The sequence below is a fragment of the Notamacropus eugenii genome, chromosome 4 (genome assembly GCF_028372415.1).
Source record: "Notamacropus eugenii isolate mMacEug1 chromosome 4, mMacEug1.pri_v2, whole genome shotgun sequence".
Lineage (NCBI taxonomy): Eukaryota > Metazoa > Chordata > Mammalia > Diprotodontia > Macropodidae > Notamacropus > Notamacropus eugenii.
Genome location: NC_092875.1, coordinates 12,099,973 through 12,125,205, shown reverse-complemented (window position 1 = coordinate 12,125,205; position 25,233 = coordinate 12,099,973). Strand labels below are relative to the sequence as shown.

General features: G+C 49.8%; 1 protein-coding gene across 4 annotated transcripts in view; it reads right to left on the bottom strand.

The window, feature by feature from the left end:
* The window catches only part of HIRA (histone cell cycle regulator), an 86,587-nt gene that overhangs the window by 20,920 nt on the left and 40,434 nt on the right, over positions 1-25,233 (bottom strand). For 2 of the 4 annotated variants that reach the window (XM_072599817.1, XM_072599819.1), the window contains 9 exons: positions 21,870-21,965; positions 20,902-21,062; positions 19,598-19,765; positions 18,321-18,434; positions 15,502-15,572; positions 14,695-14,800; positions 12,773-12,985; positions 11,553-11,638; positions 6,852-7,046 (listed from right to left, as the gene is read on the bottom strand). In XM_072599817.1, the coding sequence (XP_072455918.1) occupies positions 6,852-7,046; positions 11,553-11,638; positions 12,773-12,985; positions 14,695-14,800; positions 15,502-15,572; positions 18,321-18,434; positions 19,598-19,765; positions 20,902-21,062; positions 21,870-21,965 (1,210 nt within the window). Of the gene's footprint in view, positions 1-6,851; positions 7,047-11,540; positions 11,639-12,772; positions 12,986-14,694; positions 14,801-15,501; positions 15,573-18,299; positions 18,435-19,597; positions 19,766-20,901; positions 21,063-21,869; positions 21,966-25,233 lie in introns of all 4 variants that reach the window. The other 2 variants (XM_072599816.1, XM_072599818.1) reach the window with 2 other exon arrangements.

Here is a 25,233-nt window from a genome sequence, read left to right as displayed (position 1 = left end):
CAATGCAAGGGCTCCAGGTCATCGTGCCTTTCTCGGGGCTCTTGCTGGTTCTCAGCACTACTCCAGAGGTGACCTGACCAAGGCAGAGCCCAGTGGGAATACGGCTTCATTATTCCCAAGAGTTCATGAAAACAATTGGATCCTTTTCAGAAGAAAAGCTAAATGACCCGAGTCCTGATTAACTTGGGAGCTGATTCCTTGGGTCTGAATGGAAGGGGACATTTATCCCTATTAAGTTTCATCTTATTAGATTAAGTTCCAAGTTCTTCATGGAATCCGCCCATCACTGAGCTGCCATCCCCCCTGACTTTCTGTTATTTGCAGATTATCTGGGGACGCCAACTAGGCCTATATCCAAGACACTGATAAAAATAAGGTGCTTAGTACCTTCTTCCAGGCTGCCATGAAATGATCTTTTTCAAGTTAAGCTTTATTATTTTTAATTAGCAAAAATCTGCCTTCTCTCATTCTCCCCCATGGAGAACAACGGAAAAACAAAACCTGTTACAAGCATATAGAGTCAAACCAAGCAATGCCTGTACACATACAAGCGTGCAGATTGTCACTTTCCTCACACTAAGACTTCCACCTCTGAGAAAGCGTATCTCATCTCCACTGGAGCTGTCCACGGTCACTTTTGGAGTCTTTCAGAATCTTTGGTCTTCATGTTAATGTTTTCATTGCAAATTCTCCTCCTGCTTCTTCTCACTTCACTCTATCCGTTCATACGGGTCTTTCCAGGTTTTTCTGAAGCCTCCCCCTCATCATTTCATAGAGCACAACAGTATTTCATGAAAAGCACATGCCACATCTTGTTCAGCCATCCACCAACCAATGGGCATCCCTTTGATATCCAATTCTTTACCACCTGAAAAAGGGCTCTATTTTGTCCATCTTTACTTGAAGGTTGCTTTGCTTAATGTTAATCCCTCCCTTAATCTGCCCTTCCTCTAATTTCCCCTTTCCCCCATTTTTCTGTTGAGTGAAACCTATTTCTGTACCCAACTCTGTGTGTGTGTGTGTGTGTGTGTGTGTGTGTGTGTGTGTGTGTGTGTGTGTGTATTCTTCCTTCCTTTGACCAGTTCAGATGAGTGAAGTTCAAGCGTTGACTAGTTCTTCCACCTCTCCTCCTTGTGTTTATAGACTTCTCTGTGTACGCTTGGATTATGTGGGATAATTCTAACTTTCTTTTCTGTTCCCTACCTAATGTATTCCTTTTATCCACCCTTTGTATTCTTCTTTTAAGATCATCAAGACATAACAAGAGCCCCCCAGGCCTTCTGTGTCATTAGACTCCCTCTCTGACCCCTCATGGTAAGAGGGTTGAAAAGGAACAGCTATTTCATCTCCCCATATAAGAATGTAAGCAGCTTAGCCTCTGGTCCCTAGGAAAGTACTTTTATGTCATCCTTCTTATATACTTTGTATTCTGGAATATCCCTATTCCAAACTCTCTGATCCTGCTCAATCCTGTGTGCTCCCCACTGTGGCTCATTGTACTTGAATTCTTCCTTTCTGGATGCTTCTGGCTATTTCCAGCTAATTTTTTTTCTTTGTCCTAGAAGCTCTAAATTTTGGCTATAATGTTCCCGGGAATTTTCACTTTGGGGTTTCTTTCAAGAGGTGACCAGTGGATTCTACTTCTACTCCTTTGCCCTTCAGTTTTAAGAGATCCAGGCAGTTTTATTTTAAGATTTCTTTTTTTTTTTTTTTTTTTTGAAGAAACTAAAAATCTTTTATTCTGATGATTTTTTTTAAGACTGCTTTTAATTAGAATGTTCTAGGAGTCTTGGAAATACTTTATCAATTTTTATTGCAACCCTGGAGTCCAAAAAAAGGAAATTGCCCATCATTCACTTTTCGTCAATGGGAAATTTGGGTTAAGTGACTTGGACCAAACTCACCCAATGAAAACATGACTCCTTGATTACTGTAAGAGTAGTGTTGCCAGACATAATTAGTGTCATATATTTTAAGATTTCTTGAAACATCATATCTAGGTTCTTCTTTTGGATTCACAACATTGGTAGTCCAATGATTCTTAATTTTTTTTCTCCTTCTATTTTCCACGTCAGTTGTTTTTTCCTTTAAGACTGTTGTTGCTGGTCAGTTGTTTTAATTGTGTCTGATTCTCCGTGACCCCATTTGGGGTCTTCTTGGAAAAGATACTGGAGTGGCTTGACATTTCTTTTTCCAGCTCATTTTATAGGGCAGGAACTGAGGGATACAGGGGTAAGTGACTTGCCCAGGGTCACACAGCTAGTAAGTGTCTGAGACCAGATCTGAACTCAAGAAGATATCCACTGAGCCACCCAGCTTGCTACATGATAACCTTTCTTCTTTTCTTTTTCTTTTCCATTGACTTTTAAAAAATATTCCTTGTCTCATGAAATCATCATATTCTATCTGACCCATTCTAATTTTGAAGGAGTTTGTTGCTTGGATAAGATCTTGTACCTCTTGTGCCAACCAGTTAATTCTTTTTCTAGTTCTTTCTTCCATAGGTCTCATTTCTTTTTCAATTTTTTTCCTCAAGTATTCTCATTTCATTTATAAAACATTCTAAACTTTTCCCCCACCTCTTTCTGAAATTCTAGTTGAATCTGTGTCCAGTCTGTTTTTCTCTGAGGCTTTTGTTCCTGGGGGGTCTGAACCACACTGCTGCTGGCTACCTGTTGTCATCACTCACTCTAAATTGTCACCCTTAAGTGCCAGTCTCCTCCTCTATTACCCCTGAATCTGACCCAGAACTGGGTAATGAGCAACAGAGTTGCCAGTTGGTACTTTTTCTGCACCTGGCACAAGGTGAGGCTGGGACTGGGACTTCTATTTCCCCAGGGCACAGCCTCCCACTGCACTTTGTGCATCATGCTCCTGGCCAGACTTTGTCCAGAGAACTGTCTGTGTATCACTATACCAACATGGTCTGGAAATTGCAGTTATTTGGGGGAGGGGATTTCCTGATCTGCATTTGGTCTGAAACATGTTCTAGGTCTGTTTGGGAGAGTTCTGCGGAGCTCCTTGCATTTCTGCCTATTGTAGCTAAACTCCTAGAAAAGGTTATCTAGGCCTGGGAAGGTACCTCCACTTTCTCTCCTCTCCCTTTCTCATGACAGTCTCTTAACTGCCAAATCTAACAGCCTTTTCTCCACCCTCACTCTCCTCGGTGTTCTCTTCTCCCTAGGTTTTCAGGACACTCCCCCTCTCCTGGTTCTCCTCCTGTCTTCTCTGTTGGACTTTTCTCTAAGCACAGATGGCAGGGCTCTGTTCTGGGCCCTCCTCCCTCTATTCTCACTCACTGGCTGATCCCATCAGCTCCCACGGATTTAATGACCATCTCTTTGCTGAGGATTCTCAGATCTAACTTTCCTGCCTCAACATCTCTGCCCATGTACTTTCATGTATACCACAGACACCTTTAACTCAATATGTTCAAAACAGAATTCACTCTCTTTCCCCCAAGCCCTTCCCTCTCCTTCCTTCCCTATTTCTATAAAGGAAATCTTCCTCCTGGTCCCTAGGTTCTCAGTCTAGGAGTCATTCTGGATGTCTCTCTCTCTCTCTCACACCCCCCACTCCCACTCCCAACCTTGATTTCCAAGCTGTGGCCAAGGCCTGCCAATGTTGCCTCTACAGCATCTCTCCAGCACCTCTCCATCTCTTCTCTTCTCTGACACTGCCCCTACCCTGGTGTAGGCTCCCATCACCTCAGAGCTAGAAGTGTTACCACAGCCTGTCTCAAGTCTCTCCCCTTGCCAGTCCATCCTCCAAAGGGATCTTTCTAAAACTCAGAGCTGATTATATCACTGCCTACTCAACAAACTCCAATGACAACTTATTGTCTCCAGGAGCAAATACAAAATGCTGCTTGGCTTTCAAAGCCCTTCAAAACCTAGCCCCTCCCCACCTTTCTAGTCTCCTTACACTTCACAAACTCTTTAATCCATTGACAATGTCCTGTTGGGTGTTCCACGAACAAGCTCCAACTCTCTACTCTGGGCATTCTCTCTGGCCAGCCCCCATGCCTGGAACACTGACCTTCCACGCTTCCTTTAAGTCCCAGCTAAGCCTTCTCCCAATCTCTCTGAACGCTAGTGTTTCCCTCCTTTAATTATTTCCTACTTATCTGATACATAGTTTCCTTTGTATAAATCGGTTTGTACTCTGTCTCCCCCACTAGGCATGAGCTCCTTGAGGGCAGGGACTGCCTTTACTCCTCTTGCATCCCCACTACTTAGCATAGTGCCTGGCACATAGCAGGTACTTAATAAATGCTTGATTGATGATAGTGATGGTGGATTTCCACTAGCTGCATACCTTCTACAGTTCTCTCTGCCAAATGCAGAGCATCAAGTAAGTTCCTGATCCAGCATAATCATTTCATCCTTCAAGGGGAAGAATCTATTCTGATCACTTTCTCACCAATAAGGAAGAGCTAGGGCAGAAAAAGCCAGACTAGCCAGCAGCCACTCTCCTTTGGAAAAGCAGGTTTCACCAGATTCAGAATAAGCAGGATCCTCTATCCTGACACTCCACAGGACACAATTCGCCTGAGAAGTAAAGGACACACTCCAGAAGGAAAGGCTGATGACTCAGAGAGAAAACTCAGGTCTTGGAGGAGAAGGGCAAGTTGTCAAAAGGAAGAGAGGCACTGTAAAGCCAGAGTGACTTAGGTGCCCAGAGGAAACACAATATGCAGGTGGACTTGGCGGATGAGAGTGTGTGTGGCCAAGGGAGACGTATTGTCGGACCTTTTTTCCCTGTGCTGGTTTTTTTCAATGGGATGGTTCTGTTTCATCAATCAGGCAGTCAAAAAATGTTTATTAAGGTCTTCCTGGGATCCAGACACTGTGTTAACTACTGTGGCAAAAACCTGTTCCTTGAGGAGTAGTTCTCTGGGAGTGAGGCAGGGAGGCAGGAGCCATTGAAATATGCAGCTCTGCTCTCCCTTGGGTTTTATACTGCCTTCCATCACTAGGCCATTACTGATTTCCTGGGAATCTCAAACAATCGCACTTGCTGTCATTCGGACCTCAACAGCTTCTTTGGTTTAATTACTATCTCCACATCTAGCCCTAGTCACACACCTGCAACTGCCTCCTGGAAATTTGGAAATGGATGTCAAAATAGACCCTCCCCTCTCACTGCTAAGGCCGTGCAGCACCATCCCAGTGCCTTTGCATTACCCTTAACCTCTCATTTCCTCGTATCTCCTGGTGCTACTCCCCTCTCTCTATCTCTGGCCTCCCCCACCCCCCACTTCTCCACTCACATAGGCATCACTGAGCTTAGGTGCCCCTCCCCTGTCACCTGGACCACTTCTAAATTGCAAATGGGATTGTCTTCAAGCACATGCCCGATGATGCCCTTCTCCTACTCAAACTCCCAACTCCCTGTTCCTGCTAGGATCAAACATAAACTCCATCTGGCTTCTACATCTCTTCCCAATCTGGGTCCAACTTCTCTTTCCAACCTTATTCTATCCCATCACTCCCCCCCTTCCTGAACTCTATGATCCAGCTTAACTGGTCTTTGTTTCCCTGTGCTTTTGTGCTGCTTACTCTGGTACCTGGCACATCACCCCCACCTCCCTCCACCTCTTAAGTTCCTCGATTTTCTCCATGTCACATACCTGTGATGGGGTCTCCTCCCACATCAGCCTGGCAATGCTTTGTGTGTGCTTTCTACACGCTTCTACAAACAAACAAGGTTTGCCACCCTGAGACAATGTGTGTTCTTAGAGCAAGAAAGGCTTATGCACTGTAGGTGTCTAATAAAGACGGCTGACTGACTGTTCACAGGGTAAAGACCTGATGTATAACTGCTGAATCACAGGTCAGAGGGAAAAAGATAATTCTGAGGGAGGGAAAAACTTGGTAAAAATCAAAGCTATCCAACACGTGGAAATGATTCCTCTCTAAAGAGAGGCCTTGAAGCCAAGGCTGTTAGGGAAGTGGTGGAGGAGACGCGTGCTTAAGAACAGACTAGTGAATGGGGACAGCTAGGTGGCGCAGGGGACAGAACATCAGCCCTGGAGTCCTGAGGACCTGAGGACGGATGCAGTCTCAGATGCTGTGTGACCCTGGGCAAGTCACTTAACCCCAAATACTTACCATCTCCCCAACCCCCCCAAAAGAATAGACTATTGAAAGGAGGTGGCCAGAGGAATATCACCAAATAAACAAAAGATGGGAAAAAGAGCTGATGGTGGGGCTCTCTAAAGTCACAGGTAACATTTCACATCATGCGCTGGGGGCACTAAATTTGTTAACAATGGGAAAGAGATTGGCTTAACTCCCCACAAGACAAACTGGATAAAACACCCGACATGCAGGTCGACAAACAAACCAGGGCATGGAACAAGCAACTGAGAGATCCAAGTCAGCTCCTAAAGATCGCTTACAAGCTGGACCCCAGGGGGAGACAGAGGAGAGAAGTGGGCAGCATCCCACCTGGGAAGATGAAGCTTCCAGTATTCTCTGTGACACAAAATTCTTCCCAAAAGAAAGCACATGGTCGGTCATTCTTCCCCCTGACCCTCTCTGGGGTGGCACAGGATCTCAAAGGACACCACAGGCAGCACAGGGATGTGTGGTATGCGTGCAGCCAGTGATATGGGGGACTACTCCCTAGTAGTGCTGGGAACACACAGCCTTTAGTCACACGGACAGAACCACTATTAACTTAAAGGACAGGAGACAACGAGAACTGAGAGCATGGAGAACATTATGAAGTGAGATTTTGTGGCAAGATGAGAAAGCATTTCCCAATCTGTCCTTTAGGGGCCCAGAGGGCCTGACGGAAGACGGTAGGATCCCTTGAGATTCAGCCATTTTCTCCCACACACTGACCTGTCTTTGTTGACAGCATCCCCTGCAGGCTTTAGACTTGACACCACAGGCTCCAAGGAAGGTTTTGACGTGCTGAGGGAGTTGGTGGCCGTGGAGTCCAGAGCCATGAGCTGCTGGTTACTTTGAGAAGATAGCATGGAGCCCGCCAGAGATCCCGAGAGAGGAATGCTATTAAAGAAGGCCGTGGAGAAGTCCCTGCACAGAAACATAGCAGATGCCTGAGACCCAGTTGTCTGATAAAGGGAAGGAAGCCAGCGACCCATTCACACCCCAAGCCTTTTCCCTGGAGGCCCATAGTGACACCCCACGTTTATGGACCTTTTCACTTTTGCAGCTTAAAAGTCATATCATTTGGGCTTCACCAAGATCCCAGAGTCAAGCAAAAGTAGAGTAGGGATATCCTTATTCCCATTTCATACACAAAAAAACTGAGGCATAGAAAAGTCCAGTGCCTGATCAATGGCCACCAACAGACATAGACATGTGTGCGGGTGCAGATACACACACACACACACACACACACACACACACACACACACACACACACACACAAGATGTCTCTGCACTTAATACTGGATCACTGTCTCTGAGACAAAGATAGCTCTGGGGGGAATGTCCAAGGAAGGTATTGCCTCTCAAGTCTCTTCCTGTGCTTCAGGGTGACCCAAGGTTCCTGGAAAACTGGTAAGCCTCTGAGCACAGGTGTGTGTAATCCACAAGACTGGGATCCCAAGAGTTGGCAAGAGCATCTATCCCAGTGGGTGCAGGGAGCAGTCACATGATAAGGACACAGGTGGGCCTATGACACCTGTGCTGGGCAGGTAGAACCTGTACCCAAATAAGCCAGTGGGGTCACCTCATTCACCTGCCATCCTGACAAATGGCCAACAGGGTACATGGAAGATGTTAGCTCCAAGCCTTCCTCAAGCTGACAGCTACCTCCCCAGCCTCCTTATGCACACTCTGTTCCTGTCCAATCAGCCTCCTCGCTGTCCTATCACACAGTGCTTCATTTCCCACCTCTGGGCCTTTGTACTGGCTGTCTCCCATGCCTGGAGTGCTCGTCCTCCTTACCTTCACCCTTAGAATGTCTGGTTTTCTTCACTATTCAGCTCAGGGACACCTTCTACTTAAAGTTGGTCCTGATGCGTCCCGAATGCCACTAACCTCCTGGTCAAAACAATCTTGCCTCTCTTCTGTATCTGTTCTACGTAAGCCCTATGTCCATACATGCAATCTTCCTTGAGGAATGCAAGCTTCCTCTGGGGAGGCATCATCACTTCGCTGTTTTTCTCTGGGCACCAAGTACACACCGCACCCAGCTCACAAGTGGCACTTAATGAATGCTTGTTGGCTGAATCAGGGAGTCTTCAAACACTTATTAAATGAATACGGCATGCAGAGCCTGGCACGGTTCCAGGGACAAGGAAGGACAGAAGTGAAAGTCCTTGGCATGGCCATCACCTCACAGCAGAGCTGGGAGCAGGGCCACGAGAGATGAGAGTGGGAGTGGAGTCTAGAGTGGTCCCATCCCACACCCATCAGAGATCTTGGCCTGGAAATGCTTTAGTGAAGCACTGGACAACCTTTGTCCTTGTTCCTACAGTTTTCCTGCTTCCTAAAGTAAAGACCAAGAGTCTACCACAACCTCTTTTCTACTAGAAGCCGCCAACCTTTAGTCAAGGTGTCAGGGGAAACGCTGGAGAGTCACATCTGGAGCTCTGAGCCCTTGGCCCCCACCTTCTGTCACCTTCAGTTCTGAGCTGCTCCCTTTTACTTAGAAAATATCTGAAGTAAGGGAAATAGCTTCCTTACCTCTCCTATACGACCACCAGCTCACCTACAGGCCAGCATGGGGCCCCAGCAAGAGTCCTGGCCTGGGCGAGAGGAGGCCACCATGTGGCTGGGCTGTCACCAAGTCACGTACATGGGACGAAACCCCTTTCCCGCCCCAGGCTTCTGTGTCCTCCTCTAGAAAATGAAGGAGCTGGAATGCAAGGCCACTTATTTAGGCCCTTCCCAGATGGGACATTCTACACTCCATATCTAAGTGAAATCCTTTCAAGATCTGACATTTTGTGTTGAAGCTGGCGGTTCTCATCTCTGGGACTGTTCTCTGGTCCTTCCCTCCACAACATTCCATGTTCTCAGGCCCATCTGTCTGTGAGGTTGTATGTTCTATGATCCTCCCAGCCCAGACATTCTACCAAGCCTCACTGGACAAGAGCCAAGCACAGGGTCAGGGTCAATAGCCTCTGATTCTCCACCACCTATCTTTCCTGACAAGGTAGAACCAGCCTGTGCTCCAAGGCAGGGGACACCAGAGCACAGCCTAAGGCAGTTGAGCAGGTGAGCAGATGTTCCTCTGGACAACTGAGGGTCACCTCCTGCCTCCCAAGGGCATGTGCCCAGTATCTAGGTGCCTAAAGGAATCCTGGCAGCCTGACTTTACTAGGGCACCCGGGGATGAATCTGGCAGTGAAAGGCTACTTAGGTTGTCCATGCCAGGGCAACTGTGGGTGTAAGCCCACTGTCTGGTCAGTTTTAAGAGTGCACCTTCACCCAAGTGTGAAGAAAGTGTTTTAAAAAGTGTAAGGTTCGATAAATATCTGGCACCCCACTGCAGTGCATGGAGAGGGCCTGGCCTGGGTCTGGTGCCAGCCCAATCACGGCCTTTGTCTCTCTGGGTCTCAGTTTCCTCAATACCTCCATTATCTACTTCATAGGGTCCTTGGGAGGATAAGCACATCAGAAATAAGAGATCTGGTCACGACCACCTCCATCACTCTGAGTCATTCTGCCTCTTGAAAGGAAAGCTATTGAGTTATAGAGCCGCAAACAGAAAAGTCAGCTTGAAGTTGTTTCTGGGACCTGAGGAGGGGAATGCTAACGACAGTTAAAGATCTTCTCCTTTAGGGGAAGCTTGGTTAGGGCAGACCCACACCTTTACTGGTTCCCAAGGGCCTCTTGATGCCCTCTGGTTCTGAAAAATGTATAAATACTTTGAGGTGAGGTTTTCCTTGGGGGCTTCCTCACTGCAAGTGTTTGGCCAGATGAGCCCCTGGGCAGCCACTAAGGAGCCCCTGGTCTGAAAACCCAGATGTTGGTGCTTCTCTCTGGTAGCTGTGTCCGTATGGTCAGATAATTACCTGTCTGTTGCTGTATGATGTAGTATTGTTTACAGGCAGGCAGCTGGAAGCCTGATCTCTTTCTATTTGCTGACTTTCCCCCTTGATCTAAGTGAATGATAAAATGTGCTGGAATAAAGTGACTGCTAACCACTCAAAAGCTGCTATCCTTTTAGAAAAGCAGGTCCTCCTGTGTACGTCAGGGTCCCTGCTGTTACAGACCGTGAACCAGTCAGGGGACCAGTGGACTGAATACAGGTTGGCTCAGCAATCCACTCTGGGGGCAAGTGGGGATCCTGACTTCCTCATGAGCACAGCTCATCAGCTCATGGATGGGAGGGCCCTCCCTCCCTCCTCTGCCTCTTCCTCTCTCCATGAATCTGTATACTGTCCTCTTAACTACACCAATAGCCGGGCTCTACACAAGTCTGAAGGGAGAAGGAAGCTGGTAAATTTAGGACACAGAATATCGGACTAAATGTAGGTTACCCCTGAATAGAGGCTGTGCCTGAGAATGGAAAAAAGAACGTGCGTTCACATATGCATATATACACTGCCATGTACACACTTGGAGAGGAGGAGGGCATGGGCGGGCATGCGGTGTACATTCAGCTCAATCTGCCACACGTGGAAACACAATCACTCAGTGGATGGTTAACTGGGAGGTGGGAGAACCTCAAAATAGGTCTCTACTCCAGAAGGATCTAAGAATTCCTGGATGATCCCTTCCCAATAAGTTCTGCTGTTGAGCCCGAGTGGGGCTGCAGAGCTGGAGGTTCAGTCCAAATGGGAAGAAGCAGCCTCTCCACAACCTCTCATATAAATGGCCAGTGAGACTGACCTGTGGCCCTTTGTTCCACAGATGACTCCCGAAGGAGCAAAATGGGCCACAGAGTGGCCTGAGGGCATGGTCCCTCCCTGATTAAGTGTTGAGGAGGACAGGATGCCATCCAGAAGAGGAGATGGCATGAACAGGGCCCAGAGTCCCAGCAGGGCTGCACAGTGGAAAGGGCATCAGACTTGGCAATCAGATATGGGTCTAAATCCTGGCAGGTTACTGTCTCTGTCAAGAGTCCTGTTCTGTGAAGTGGGGCGGTAAGATGAGACAGCTGCCAAGTTCCCATCCCCAATCCTATGACTCTGTGGCTGTCATTAAAAACTAAGAAGAAAGTAAGGCATGTGGGATGATAGAGGCCACAAGGTCAAGGCAAACACTTAGCATGGTGGGAAGAGCCAGGGTGTGTGGGGCATCTGGGGGCATCTTCGGCTTTGCTTCAGTCAGGTTAAATTGAACCAAAGTTAGGAAACCTTCCTGACATACACTGGTTTGGGTTGGGGCCCTTGGGTCCATGGCCAGTGAAAATGGCTAACATGTGGGTCCTGAGGCATAGAACCTCACTGCTCCCAAGCTGGGAGGATGCTGTAGAGATAAATGGAGAAAACCTCCAACACCTCAAGGCCTGAGAAAGCCATGCCCAAGGAGTACTTGGAGTTGTCCTCCAGGAAGACACCAAAATAAAGGGAGATTAAGTCTTCCACAGGTAACAGAGAAAACCAAAACCTTGATGAATACCCAGTGTCCAGCTGAGCAATACAAAGGGGTGTGATCCTCCTCCGACCATCAGCTGTCCGCGTTTCCACTTGCTTCTTTAATAGATTCTGCCAAGGGAAAACAATTCAAATGAAAAGGAATCCCCTTCTCTCCTATTCCCAAGTATTGCAGAGAGGCTGGAATGAGAAGACGAACCCCCTGCAGTGAGGACAAGATTCCCTTTGCCTCTGTCCTCCTGAGCAAACTGACCTTACCCTCCCAGGTAGGCACAAGCTGCTCCTCCCTAAAATCTCTCCACTGATTTTCTACACATTGAAGGGCCAGGAACACTGGGCCACAAGAAGCCCTGGAAATCAACCTGAGATGAAAACCTAAGGAGCTGACTGATGATTGGCAAGCAAGTCCAGGGTGTTTCTTTCCTTTCCAGGATCACAATGTAAACAGGAGGACTTACTGGATGAACTTAAAAGATCAGGTCTCCAGGAGACTCTCGTGAGAGAAAAATGGGTACTTCCAAAGAGACTTTGAGGTTGTCCAAGAGGACTTAAGTCAGTTTCCTTTTCCTATCTTAATCTTAACCAAGAAAGCAAACAAGGTGGCAGAGGGTCAGGTCCTTCACGATCAGGGTTCCTGCACTGGGGTTTGTGAATTTGTCTTTTAAAAACGTTCTGGCAACTCTGATTGAACAGAAGTGGTCACCTGTGGAATTCTACAGCCCAAGAGGCCAGGACACCAGAGGGAAGCCCTCCTGCCCCAGATGAAGACAGCCAACGAGGGCTCTGTACATCCTTGGAAGAAAGAGGCCCAAAAAGTCGCTTAAATGAGTCAGAGACATGTGGGCTCAGCCTTTCTTTTCCCTCTCTGCCCCCACTCAGACCCCCAGCCATGCCCTCCCCACTTTCTGCCTGGGCTGCCACCTCCTTGCTTGCCTCCCCACGTGTGATTAGTCCTAGCCTCCTCCCTTAGGATGGCCCTTTTTTGCCATTGATCATACCCTTCAAAGCCCAGCTCCCAGGCTGGCCAGGCAGCCCTGCCTTGGCAAGTCTGTGAAGTTTTCTAACAGACATGAGGAGACACAGGACTTGCTCCCACACCGCCTTTGGTCATGCTGACACTGCTCTATCTCTCTCTATGGACAGGAAGCCCCCTGGGGGTAGCCCACCACATGCCCGACCCCCAGATGGAAGAAGCCCGAAGCTGGTCCTCTACAGGCAGGCACTCAGGCTCAGGCAGAGACCCACCTTTCTAATGTCTTCCAGACTCTCACCATTCACCATGCTGGCCACTTTAGGGCTGGAGCCAGCTTCCCGGGACACTGAATTCTTGTGGCCCAGCTGTTGTTGCTGCCTCTGCTGGTACTTGAGCATCTCGGGGTTCTCAATGATGGTGGTGGGGAGCTGAGCCTCCGTCATCACGGCGAGGCTCTTCCCGTACGTGGACTGATGAATGTGGCTCTGAGAATGAAAAGAGGCTTTGACAAGTAAGGTTCTGGAATCCGTGCTACAACCTCAGTGACTAGTGCGAATTGAGACACTCACGTCGTTGAAGATCAGCTGCCTCCAAAGACTCTTCTTACTGAGATAGACTTTTCAGTCCTAACAATGTGGTGGTTACCATCCCCATTTACAGAGCAGGAAACTGGGGCTCAGAAAGGAGAAGGGACTTGCCCAAGGTCACACAGGGAGATGATTCTGTCATAGCCTGCTCCTCACAGGAGGCTCTGTTACTGACATCAGGAGGAGAAATGGAGCCCAGAGTGTTCTGGCTCAACACAAGGGTTCATTCTAGAAGCTCCTCAAGGTTGCCTCCTCCATACAGCCTGCTTCAGACTGGGCCTTGGCAGGTGAATGAGTGTGGATGCTCCCAGCCTCCCACTGCTTCATCTCCAGCCTCTTCTTGGATGCCCCTTTGTGATGATCAAAAGCTGCTGCCTTTGAGACTCTGATTAATTCCTGTTCACTAAGGCCTAATGGACATAAAAGGACATCTCTGCCTATAGGAGCTCCCCAGAGCAGGAGATGAAGCCCCAAACTGAAAAGTGACTCTCTGCTGGGCTCAGAGGGTCTGGGGAAGCAGCTGGTCTGCAGCCCCAGCTGACCTGCCTGTGATTCCAGAGTGTCTCATGGGCCCTGGTCCCAACTCCAGCCTGTGCTGCCCCATCGCTGTCAGGTCAGATCCCAGGGCCAACAAGGAGGAGGTAGCCACGTCTGGTTTTTTTTTAGACCTTTGCAAACAAAACATCCTCAAGAAACATCACCTCATCCTGCCTTGGGAATGACCACTGGACAGGGCTGGGGAGATATGAGGAGAATCATTCTAAAGATAAGGAAACACACCTAGAGAAGGTGAGGGCCTTGCCTCCCAGTCCACCAGACAGTGAGGCCTGCCATGGGCATGCCCACACCATGGAACCATCCTAGGATGAGCAGGGAGAAGCAGCCCAGATTTTTAGATAGTCTCTGAAAACAGTTTATGCTACAGGGATTGGAGGGAGCACAGAAGGGGACGCTGGGTAAAGGGGATGTTCGGACCCTTTGGAGACTGATATAAAGCAATTCCAGGACCTGCAGGTTCTTGGCCTGTTACCTCAAAGAGACCCATTAAACCAGTTTGGAGTGGGTTTCTCTAAATGGTATTTAAAGGCGCGGTGGCCCACCAAAGCCCTTGGGGTCTGCCTCAGTTGGTGTTGGAGAGGGAAGGTCTGAGTCTGGTCTGTCCTTTGGGAGTGGGGCTACAGATGGGGAGTGCCCCGGGGCAGTGGGCATGACCAATGGGCCATCCAGCTGTGCCAGAATCCTTCTCTTCTGTTATCCTTTGAGAAGGCGAGGAGGGGAAATGGAGCAGATGCTAAATCTAATCCTGTGACATTTTGGGGAAAACTCAAGGTCCCTGAGGGCCGGAACCACCCTCTGCTCTTGTCTGGCGCAACCATGCACAGAACACATTCCTAGGATGGCAACTGCTGCTTTAGAGTAGAAAGAGGAGGAGGATGGAAGACTAAGTCTTTATTGATTTTCCTCCCCCTGAGACACCAGGTGACAGGTGAGCACAAGAGGCCGAGTGGGCCTGGCCATCCCCCCTGAGCACAAGGGACAAGGGACTGCCTGCTGGGCCTTCTCCCACCTCTCTGTGCCTGCAGGTGATGATGAGACAAGCTCAGTACCTTCTCCTCCTCACTCAGGGGGTCCCCAAGTTCATCTTGGGAGAAATCCAGAAAGGCCACAGAGCCATCCATGGAGCACACTAAGATGCCGAGTCCGTTTAAGGTCCTGCAAAGGAATGAAAATAACGGGTAAAAAAAAAGGTGGTCGTCCTCAGCAACTCTTAGCTTAATTAGAAGCTAACTAGCAGGACAGAGCACTTCCACTCAGGGGATGCTTTAAGGCTGTGAAAGAGCAGCTCTCTGTGGGCTTCAAGGACCTCACTCCATCTGACCATGGTCCTGGGAGGAAAGTACCCCATGGATCACTGGCCCTAGTTACAGATCAGCAAGGTAAGGCTCAGAGGCCAGGGGATTTTGCCTTGCTGACTCTAAATCTGGTGCTTCCCTCACGACCTGGGAGCCTGTGAGCTCGGGGGTCGTCAGTCATTCTCTGTTTACAGAGATGCCAAGGAAGGCCACGAGAGTGGACCCGGGGCCCTTGTCCTGGTCACTTCCCACTCTGCCATGCAGACACCAGAGTGTTGTCCAACACTAGGCCAGAGGCCCATTGGCCTTCCAGGCAAGACTAAAATCACATCCTTTGCACAGTAAATGAACCTGCTTACACAGCGTTCTCTTAGATCACAGGTCAGATGGCAGCTTGGGCACATGAGTACAGGGACTCTCACCAACCACATAAAGCCTGGTCACTGAGGCTCTTCAAAAAAAAAGGGACCAAAAGGATGAGCTGTGCCTGTGTGTACAGCCCTACATGACTAGATTATATGAGTGTTTTGGTCTCGGAGAAAGAACTAAAACTTGTCTTACCAAGAAATGTCCATGATAGACTTGTCAAACAACTCATGGATGACGACTAAAGGCCGCTTCAGACATGTGAGCTGGTGGGAAAGGAAAAGAGGGAGTTCAGGAAGATGCCTCCCACCCTGCAGAGGCCCCTCACAAGACCACATATTTCAGACCAGAGACTCAAGTAAGCCCTAAGAATAACAATTAGGAGAGCTGACATTGTTAAAGCACACATCATCCCATTAGAGCCTCCAATACCTCAGCTAAGTGAGCAGAGCCAACTGGCCCCACTGCATGGATGAGGGTACAGAGACTCAGAGAAGGTACCCCCTTGCCTCAGGGTGCACAGCTTGGTGTCCTGGCCCAGCAATGCTTCCTGGGACCCCATCCACTACTTGACAAATCCCTACTCCTTCTATCATTTGGAAATGAGGTCCTAGAAGAATTTTTTTAGTGCTGAGGACTCTCTCTGCCAATGCAAGGGGTCACCACCTGAGGCCCAGAAGGGCAAAGTAACCTGACCAAGCTGGCAGCAGTAGGATGCAAACCAGGTGTTCCTGACACCGAGCCCCGCTCTCGAGGTGCCAGGCTGCTCTGACAGCTTCTACTGACAAGTGTTGTCTGAGGCCATCATGTCTGAGTGAATGTGAGGGGACAAGTTGTGGCAGAAAGAAGACTAGCCTAGGAATCAGGAAAGGGCTAGGTGTGAATCTTGCTTCTGACATTGACCCAGTGACTTTTGCAAGTCACACCTCAATCTTCTCAACTATAAAATGAGATGAACTCGATGGCCTCTAAAGGCCCTGCCAGTCCCAGAGCAAAGACCACAGGATTCTGAATTCTTGCCTCTGTAAAACAAAGGACATGGCTCTTAAAAACCTCATATTTTACATCTGCCATGCGCTCCCTCTTCTCAGATGACTTCGGCCACATTCTCGTTCACCCGTGTCTCCCCTGATGAGGCTGTCTTTCTCCTTGCCAAGGCGTTGACTCCTCTACTTGTTCTCATGTCTCTCCCATCCTAAAAACCCTCTTGACCCTTCCTTCCCTTCTATGGTCATGTTGTCTTCTACCTTTGGGACTAAACTCCAAAAGGCTTCTACAACAGGAACCTCCACTCTCTCCTCTCTTTCTTCTTCAACCCTGATGATCTGGCTTCCAACCTCATCATATCCCTGGAACTGCTCTCTCCAAAGTGACCAGTGGCCTTTTCTCCATCCTGCTTCCCCTTGGCCTCTCTGTAGCCTGCAACACTGTCCTTCATTCCCTCCTTGGTGTTCTTTGCCCTCTTCCTTTTCTGCCTCTCTCTCTCCCGCACCTTGCCTCCTTCCTTCTCCTTCACTGGATTCTCCTCAAGATCATGTCCTCTCACCTTATGTGGGCCCCAGGGCTGTGCTGGGCCCTCTTCTCTTCTCCCTCTGTACCACTTCTCAGGGTGATCTCATCAGCTCCCACTGATTTAATGATCATCTCTGTGCGGATGATTCTCAAACCTACCTGGCCTGCTCCACTATCTTGGCTGACCTAGAGTCTTACATCTCCAACTGTCTGACAGACATTTTAACTCAATGTGTCCAAAGCAGAACTCATTCTCCTTCCCTCTAAACTTCCTCCACCTTTCCTATTACACTGCTTTTCTCCCAGTCCATCAGGGTCCCAACCCAGGAGTCATCCTGGACTTCCCTCCCTACATCCAAGCTGTACCAAGGCCTGTCCATCTCACCTGAGCAGCATCTCTCACCAATATCACCTCTGCAGCATGCCTCTAATCTGTCCCTTCTCTCCTCTGACACCACCCCCATCTGGGTGCAGGCCTTCATCCCCTCACACCTTGATTACTGCAGAAGCTGCTGGGGGCTCTGCCTGCCTCAATCCAGCCCTCATTCAGCTTCCAAGGTCTGACTGTGCTACCCCCTCCTCAACAAAGTCCCATGGCTCTCTCTACAAGCTGCCCCTTCACTGCTTCACACGTCCTCTTCCATCTAGTGCCCCTGGCCTCCTGGCTGTTTCATAAACAAGACCCTCCATCTCTCAGCTCTGGCCGTCCCCCAAGCCTGGCCCACTCTCCCCCTCTCTGACCACTGACCTCCTGGCTTCCTGTAAGTCCCAACTTTCAACCAAAGCTTTCCTCAAGCCCCCTTATTTTCAGTCTTCCCTGGTATTATCTCCAGATAGGCCTAGCTTGTCTGAACAAGCTTGTACGTGGTATAGGTAAGTTTGCCATAGCTGTTAGGGCAGGGACAGCCTTTTCCTTTCTTTGTATCCTCAGGACCTGGCATACAGCAAGAATGTGATGTGTTCATGGACTGGCTGGCTTCTCCCTGAGAGGAGAGGGAGCCTTGTGGAGCCAGCCCTCGAACCCTTGGGGCTCTCCTCCAATGCCTGGCCGTGACTGACCGAGACGTGCTCCTTGCTGTTCCTGACCCTGGTCGCCCAAGTGTTCAGGATGCATGCAGCCCTCTGAGCAAGCTCACAAGCTGCCTACAGCCTGAGGGATGGAGCACACCCCACCCTCTTCCCCCATTTTAGACATGTATTAACCAGAAGACCAAGGTGACTGCTCCATGTCTACACAGGCCCACGAGGCTTCCATTCTACATTCAAGGGTATGGAAAAGGACACTCAGCAGACAGGTGGGGGGAGAAGGGCTCACCAGTCCGGGAAACTTGGCCGGCTGGGAGCCTCACTACCAAGTGCAGAATGCCCCACCCAGCCTATCCAGGACAGCCCTGAGGAGAGGTGGCATAGCGCCACAGAAAGGGGATGCTGGATTTCATGTCGGCAGTCCTTCCCTGTGTGGCCTTGGGTGTGGGTCTCACCTCCCAGCCCCAGCGGCTCACCCAGACAGAGAGGGACCGATCCTTGCTACCGACGGCACAGCAGCAGTACGGGCAGCTGGGCTTGGTGGAACTCCCGTTCTTCTGCTTTTTCTTAAAGATTTTGGGATTGAATTTCTGCAACCAAACAAACAAAAAGGCACTCAATAAGCAACTGTCCAAAGTACTACCAGCACATCTTTACCTGTCCAGGGCCCAGCCAGGAGGAGCACTCCATGTCTGGACAGCCCACCAAACCCACAAAGGGCATGGGAAGGGGAATTCCTTTGATTCCCTCAAGGTCCTGGCTAGGCAGGGCCCATGCCAGGTGCCCAAGAGCTGCAGATTCCAAGCCAACCTGGGAACTTCACAGTTCTAATGGCCAGCCCCAGCCACTCACTGCATCAAGGTTCTCTGCCCCTTTCCCTCTGTCCTCACGCTGCCTGAAGCATCCTAAAGAATTCTCCATCCTGAAGATGAGGCAGTCTGGGTCAAGCCTTCCCAACACTCTGACCTGTGCAGCCACTCAAGGCACAGAGGTAGGTGGGGGTCCCCTGGCATCTCATGCCCAAGAGCTGCAAGATTTGCTGAAATGAGATGACAAAGGCCGAGAGGGGTGACTGCTCTGGGATCCCAGATGAAGGGGTGAAGGTTTCTGGAGTCCAAGGTAAGCTCAGAGCACATAAATTACGCCACATTGAGGGTGAGGATGACCAGTTCTCCTCAGTTAGATTTCCCCCATCAACCAGGGCCACTCTCCCTTTTGTATCCTACTTTATGGAGACAGGGCATGGCCCCCTAAATTGTAGCTCAGCTGCTGTCTGGGTCCATCTTGGCACAGAAGTAGCTTAGTGGGGAGGCGCGGTCAGTTCATGGGCACTATGACAGGGCCCAATTCTGGCCATAGCTCTGCATTTGCCAAAGCCCTACACCAGTGTCCTGCTTCTGTTTCACTGTGCTAGCCTGGCCCTCGGCCCAAAAGGCATTTCAGAATCCTCGTGCTCTTTCCCACTCAGGTGCTCTCTACTTCAGGCCTATTAATTTCCCTTAATCATCAGCATGGGGATACATCCAAGAGCCTAGGTACAGGGAGCACAAATGGCACGTGAGGATTTCTTGCTCATGATGAACATTATCTACTTAACCATCCCCTGGGTTCCTTCATTCCTTCCTTTCTTTCTCTATTTTTAATATGTCCACTTAGGTTTACAAAGCACTTTTCACACCAGATCCCAAGGCATCCTCACACAACACTTGGGAAGCCACAGTCGCCCTCCTGCCTAAACATGGGGCAAACTCACCACCACCGTTACTGCCTTGCGGTGCCCCACAAAGTCCATGTTGGTTTTCCATCCATCCCTCTCAATGATCTGAGCAGTAGGTCCTGAATTATTCATGGCATGAGCGGAGACGAGATAGTGGCCATCAGGTGACCAGCTGAGCCGTAAAACGTGGGTTGTCCCTCCACACTGCAAAGAAAGAGAGAAGGCTTGGAAAGCCACAACCACACCCGCCTGGTCCCTCCTTGGGGAACTACACACAAAAGACAAAAAGAATTCCCTCCCCTAGGCTACAGTCAATCTCCTCATGGGGTGGACATTGGCACTTTAAGATGCAGTGTATCATCACAAACATAAGAAATACACTGCAAGAAAAACAGCCTGAAACTGGAAGAGAGGCGCAGTCACCTATGAAAGGTTAAATCAGTCAACATTCATTAAACACAAACTCTGCTCCAGACACCGCTAACTCAGAGCTGGTACTATTGAGTCTGAGGTTGGGGATGACAGCTAAGCCCCGGACACAGGGTGCTGGGGGCCAGGGATGTGGACATGTGCATGCCCAGAAGAATGTCCATGTGGAATGGGTTAGGTCCACAGAGCATCATGTCACTTGATTCACCAGTCATGAAGCACGAGGAGCCAGAATATTGAAGCCTGGAAGCCTAGGCTCATGCAAACTCCTCCATGGCTGGAATATTAGAGCTGGAAGAGCCTGGAAGTCATGGAGCCCAGGGGGTGCTCCAGGGCCATGCTCACAGTCACACCCCCAGCAATGGCAGCCTGAGGAACAGCAGAGGGATGTGGACGGGCCTGCTCAGGGAGGGCCCAAGTCTGTTCCAGGCATGGGGAAGAGTGAATGCAAAGGCACAGAGGGTGGAGAATGCAGGACAAGATGAGGGACTAGTGAATGGCCACGCCTGCTTGCCTGGAGCAGGACTTCTTGGAAAAGGCTGCCAGGTGAGGTACAACTCGACTGCAGGGGGTCCTGAATGTCAGCCAAAGGAGCTTGATTTTTAGTCTGGAGGCCATGGGAATCCTTGCTGGGTCTACAAAGTAGGTGAAGATGCCCCAGGACCTTCCCACACTTTGTTCACAGTGGGGTCTGGGACAATTGAGGATGGAGAGGGAAGGACCCTTGCTGTGACAGCACCTCCATTTCCAAGTCCCAGGCCTCTCTTGCCAGTCACCGTTCCCCCTGGCAGCAGGGCTCAGTCATCCACCCCACAGAGGCATGGTGCCATCAGTGCTGCCCCAGGGATTTGGCTGCTACCCAACAAGCACCTGACTCTGAGGGCAGAGCTCAAGCCACTCAGGGTTTGTACCTCGTCAAAGGGCTTGGTAATGCTGGTTTCCAGCTGCCAGTCCATGGTCCTCCACACCTTCAAACTTCGGTCATCAGCCTGGGAAGCAATATACTTTCCAACAGGATCCCAGGTCAGCCCTTTCACCAAACCAGAATGGCCCCGTAAAGTGGCAAGAATTTCTGTGAAGCAAGATGAAATCAAGGAACAGTGAGGAGCCAAGCCTGTCTGCCTGGAACTTGAAGTCTTGGGAAATAAGAGTGCAAACCTTATCTGAGGAAAACCGAGCACCCCAGGGTCCCCCACTTCTCTGAAGTCAAAGCAGTCATGAGGAGCTTGCTCACTGGCTGGCTAATCCAGTCACTAAGTGCATGGCCCCTATTCCAGGGACTGGACACCTAGGTGTCCAAACCTGCTTTCCACCTGGTAAAATCTAAAAAGGAAAGGAAGCTGGCACAAAAACCCCTTTTGGAGAGAGCCCATGGAAGCATTCCCAAAGTAGGGCTGGGTGTTGGGCAAACAACCAAGTGGCGGCCACCTTCTGGCACCAAGAGAAGCAGTCCCCTGCATCTCCTTCCCTGCTTTAACTCAAGGGCAGGGTGAAGGCCCTGACTACCTTCTGGCTTTGATCCCCACCTGGGAGCTCAGGGCTTCTCTTAGCCAGAAAGCAATAAAAAAGCAGGGCCAAAAACAGTAAGACATGGCTTCGAGCCAGAAGCCCTAGGGGCCTTTCTGGCTGGGGTCATTTTCTCTGGAAGCTACTTGTGGAGCTGAACTGATGCATGAGCGCCCCAGCAAGGGGGAAACACCTAAGGCTCCACAGACACCCTTTCCAGTGAAATGTGACAGACTCAGAAAACAAGTCTTAAGTCAGAACAGCAATCAGGAATGCTTGTCTCCTGCTCTACTTACAGAGACAGGGTACCACCCCAACTTACCCCACCTAGCTCATCTCCTCCATACAAAAAGTCTGAGTGAAGACTTCGTACCTGGAAATTTTACAGCATTCCAGATGACAACAGTGTTATCCACACTGCAGGACGCAAGCCAAGCATCATGAGGCGACCAAGCGACATCCATCACATCTGGAAAGGAGAGCCAGGATGGGTCACAGTTCCAAGTCCCATGAGTAAGTATGGCCAATGGCTTGGAAGACTCGTGCCTAATCACATATGATCCAACTGTCTGAGCTAGAAGAGTTCATCACAGCCCAGCTCTGCCCATCACGCTGTTTGCTCAGATGGGAAGGAACTTGCCCAAGGTCCCATGGCCAGCGGTGGTAGGAACACCCAGGGCTGGGCACTCTTGTCATTGCACCCCTTGGTTTGAAAGCTAATTTGGAACCACATGGGTCAATCCTACACCAAAGAAAAGTCACTGCTAACTCTGGAATGAAAAGGTGCCATCTGTGACCCACACAAAACCCACGAATGCCTGCAGGTCATCCTCCTCAATCCAATCATTTACTGAATGAGTGCTAGCCCTGAATGCCCTGTGCAGGCTGGCACCAGCCTGCCCATCGAGACTCACTCTCTCCTTTCTATCGCATCTGCTCAAGCCAATACCACAGGATGACTTGCTCTGCCCTCTACCACATGGAATTCTCCCTATCAAGATTGGCCTGGATGAGGGCATTTCCTTCCCCTTCCATTGGGAAGTCATCTCTCCCTCCCTAAGGTGGCCTCCAGTCAGAGGCCCTAGGGACTTCTTGAGAGAAGTCTCTGAACCCAGAAAGACTGGCAAAGGGTGGCTGCTTAGGGAGCTGAGTGACCAGACCTTGTCTGGAAGCAGTCAGAATCTTCCAAGTCAACCACCTCTTTTTGCATGTGAGGGGCCTAAAGTCCATCCCAGAAAAGGGACCTGATGGGCTTGAATGGTGCCCAAGTTCAAACCCAGGTCTCCTCTCAGACCAGCCTAGCAGTCTTCTCTACTGTTGTTGCCAAAGCCAGCCTAAGACAAGAACTCAAGTGCTGGGTGTCCCAAAAAGGCCAGAGTGTGTACTCAGGGCAGGGCGCTTGGTTGGTGCCCGACAGAGGAAGGAGGCTTCTGTTTAATCTTTAACAATAAATCTTAAAGCTTGAGAACCTGAAGATAAATGGATGTAATCCCAATCCGAGCCTCCCAAGAGCTGGCTGCTCTATTTTGTGCTGAAGTACAAGGTAAGTAGTCCATGTTGGGGCAAACACAACAGCATGGCCCCAGGAGACCAACTGTCACTGAAGGTGGGTCCGGAATAATCCCCCGCGGTGCTGAGCCCTGCCACTGTGGGTACTGCCCACTCCACTTCTACTCAGTCCACCCTCTGGGACAGGGATCCTATGGGTCAGCACAGGGCCTGGCTATCGGAAGACAGCACCATGGAGAAAGTCCCTAAGGCTGGGCAGCCTCCCCTGGGCTGGAGACAGCTGCCCCACAGGGCCTTTCAACTGCAGACCAACGAGGAAATCCCTCGAAGGCTTCACTCTCAGCTTTAGAAAGGACTGTGGCTAGTGGGGAAAACCTTATGGTCCAGAGCCCAGCCAGGTCAGCCTACCACAAGAAAGAATGGGGTAACCACTCAAAGCTTAGCAGGCAAAGGGGAGCTATAACTACTGCCAGCAGCAGTCTTCAAAACTAACTTACTACCAAGATAACAGGCACTCCGCCCACACCCTGAAATCTCATTGGTGTACAACTTCAACATCTACAAAGTGTTCATCTCTGAACAAAACTGAGTTGGGGCTGCAAATATCATCTCTCTCTGAAAGATTAAAAAGTGAGGAGCCCACAGCTGAAGAGGGTAGGCCTATCCTGGGCCGCTAGGAGTGCTGGCCCAGGCCTAGGCCCAACTCAACACAAAGGCCGCCTCCCTGGGGAGGCGCAGTAACAGCTTCTCATCTACTGAGGAGATGACACCATGGGCCATGCAGAGAGCAAATGTTCCAGTCCCCTCAGGGCTGGGAGGAATTGCCCTCTGCATCACAGCCATGCTCTCAGGGTCCCAGTTTCTAAGAAAATTAAGCCTCGTTTGATATTTCACTAAGTGAGATGCCAAAGAGTAAAAGCGAACTGTGTCTGGGAAGGGGAACTGAACTGTTCTGGGAGCTGGACAAAACTCTCATCAACACAGAAGGGACAGTGTGGCAGTGCAGGGCAGTTGGGCTGAACTGACAGGCAAGCAGGAATCTAATGGAAGCGGGACTTGACGTGGCTGCTAACCACTGTCACAGCATCTGGTCCCATCTGGTGATGGGAAGTAGCATGAGCAGGGGAGGTCACTCTGAGTCTGGCTCAGTACAACTGGAAGCCTGGCCCCAAGGCTCTGCAACCATGACCAACCACTCAGCCCCATGCCTCACATCACCGCCACACTGTGAAGTTCCCTCATAACCAGCATGGGGAGCCGGCAGGATAACAAGGTTCTGAAGGGTCAGTGATGCTCAAAGGGCAATGCAGAAGGAAGGCCCCAATGCTGGAGCCTGTGCTGGTCACAGACAAAACCAGAGTCAAGGAGGAAGCACTAACATCAATGTTCTCCAAAGAGAATGGAAGCTCCTCCTAGCACAGGCAAGGCTCTTAACAGATATTTACTGTCTGATAGACTGAAGGAAATATCAGAGTAAGATTATTTGCAGGGTGGACTTTTGTGACTCTGCCCTAAGACCAGTCCTGTGAGTTGGGTGCTCAAGGCATCAGATGTGGCTACTACGGGCATGTATGAATAAACAAAAACCATGCACTAAGCATGGGAAGCACAGACAAGAAGAACAGATGGTGCCTGCTCTAAGAGGGAAAACAACATACACAAGAGAGTTTGGTTACAGAATGGACAGAAAGGCTCAAGCAACCTGGTGGTCAGTGTCAGAGATCTAGGAAGAGGCAGCAGTGGGGAAGTGGTCAGTTCTGGGGGTATGAAGGACAGAAAAGGAATGGCTCTCTCCAAAGTGACAATGAGTTCTTGGCTCCCAAACCCAGTGGGCTTTTCCCTATCCTCTCCTGGGTGCTCTCTTCTCTCTAGCTGTTCAGCACACTGCCTCTCCTGTTCTCCTCCTTCTCTGTCTCCTCAGCAGGATCCTCCTGCAGGTCATGCCCTCTAACTATAAGAGTTCTGTCCTAGGCCCCCATGAATTTAATGATCATTCTATGCTGACAATTCTCTGATCTGCCTTTCCTGCTCCAATCTTCCCGCTTACCTCCAATCTCCCAGAGCCAACTGCCCTTTCTGACATTTCAAGCCAGAAATCCAACAGACAGCTTCAATTCAAATGTCTAAAATGGAACTCATTACCTTGCCCCTCCCACTTTCCCTATCATTATAGAGGATTCCTCAGGATCTCTCACTGCCCACATCCATGTCATCTCTTCCCAACACCT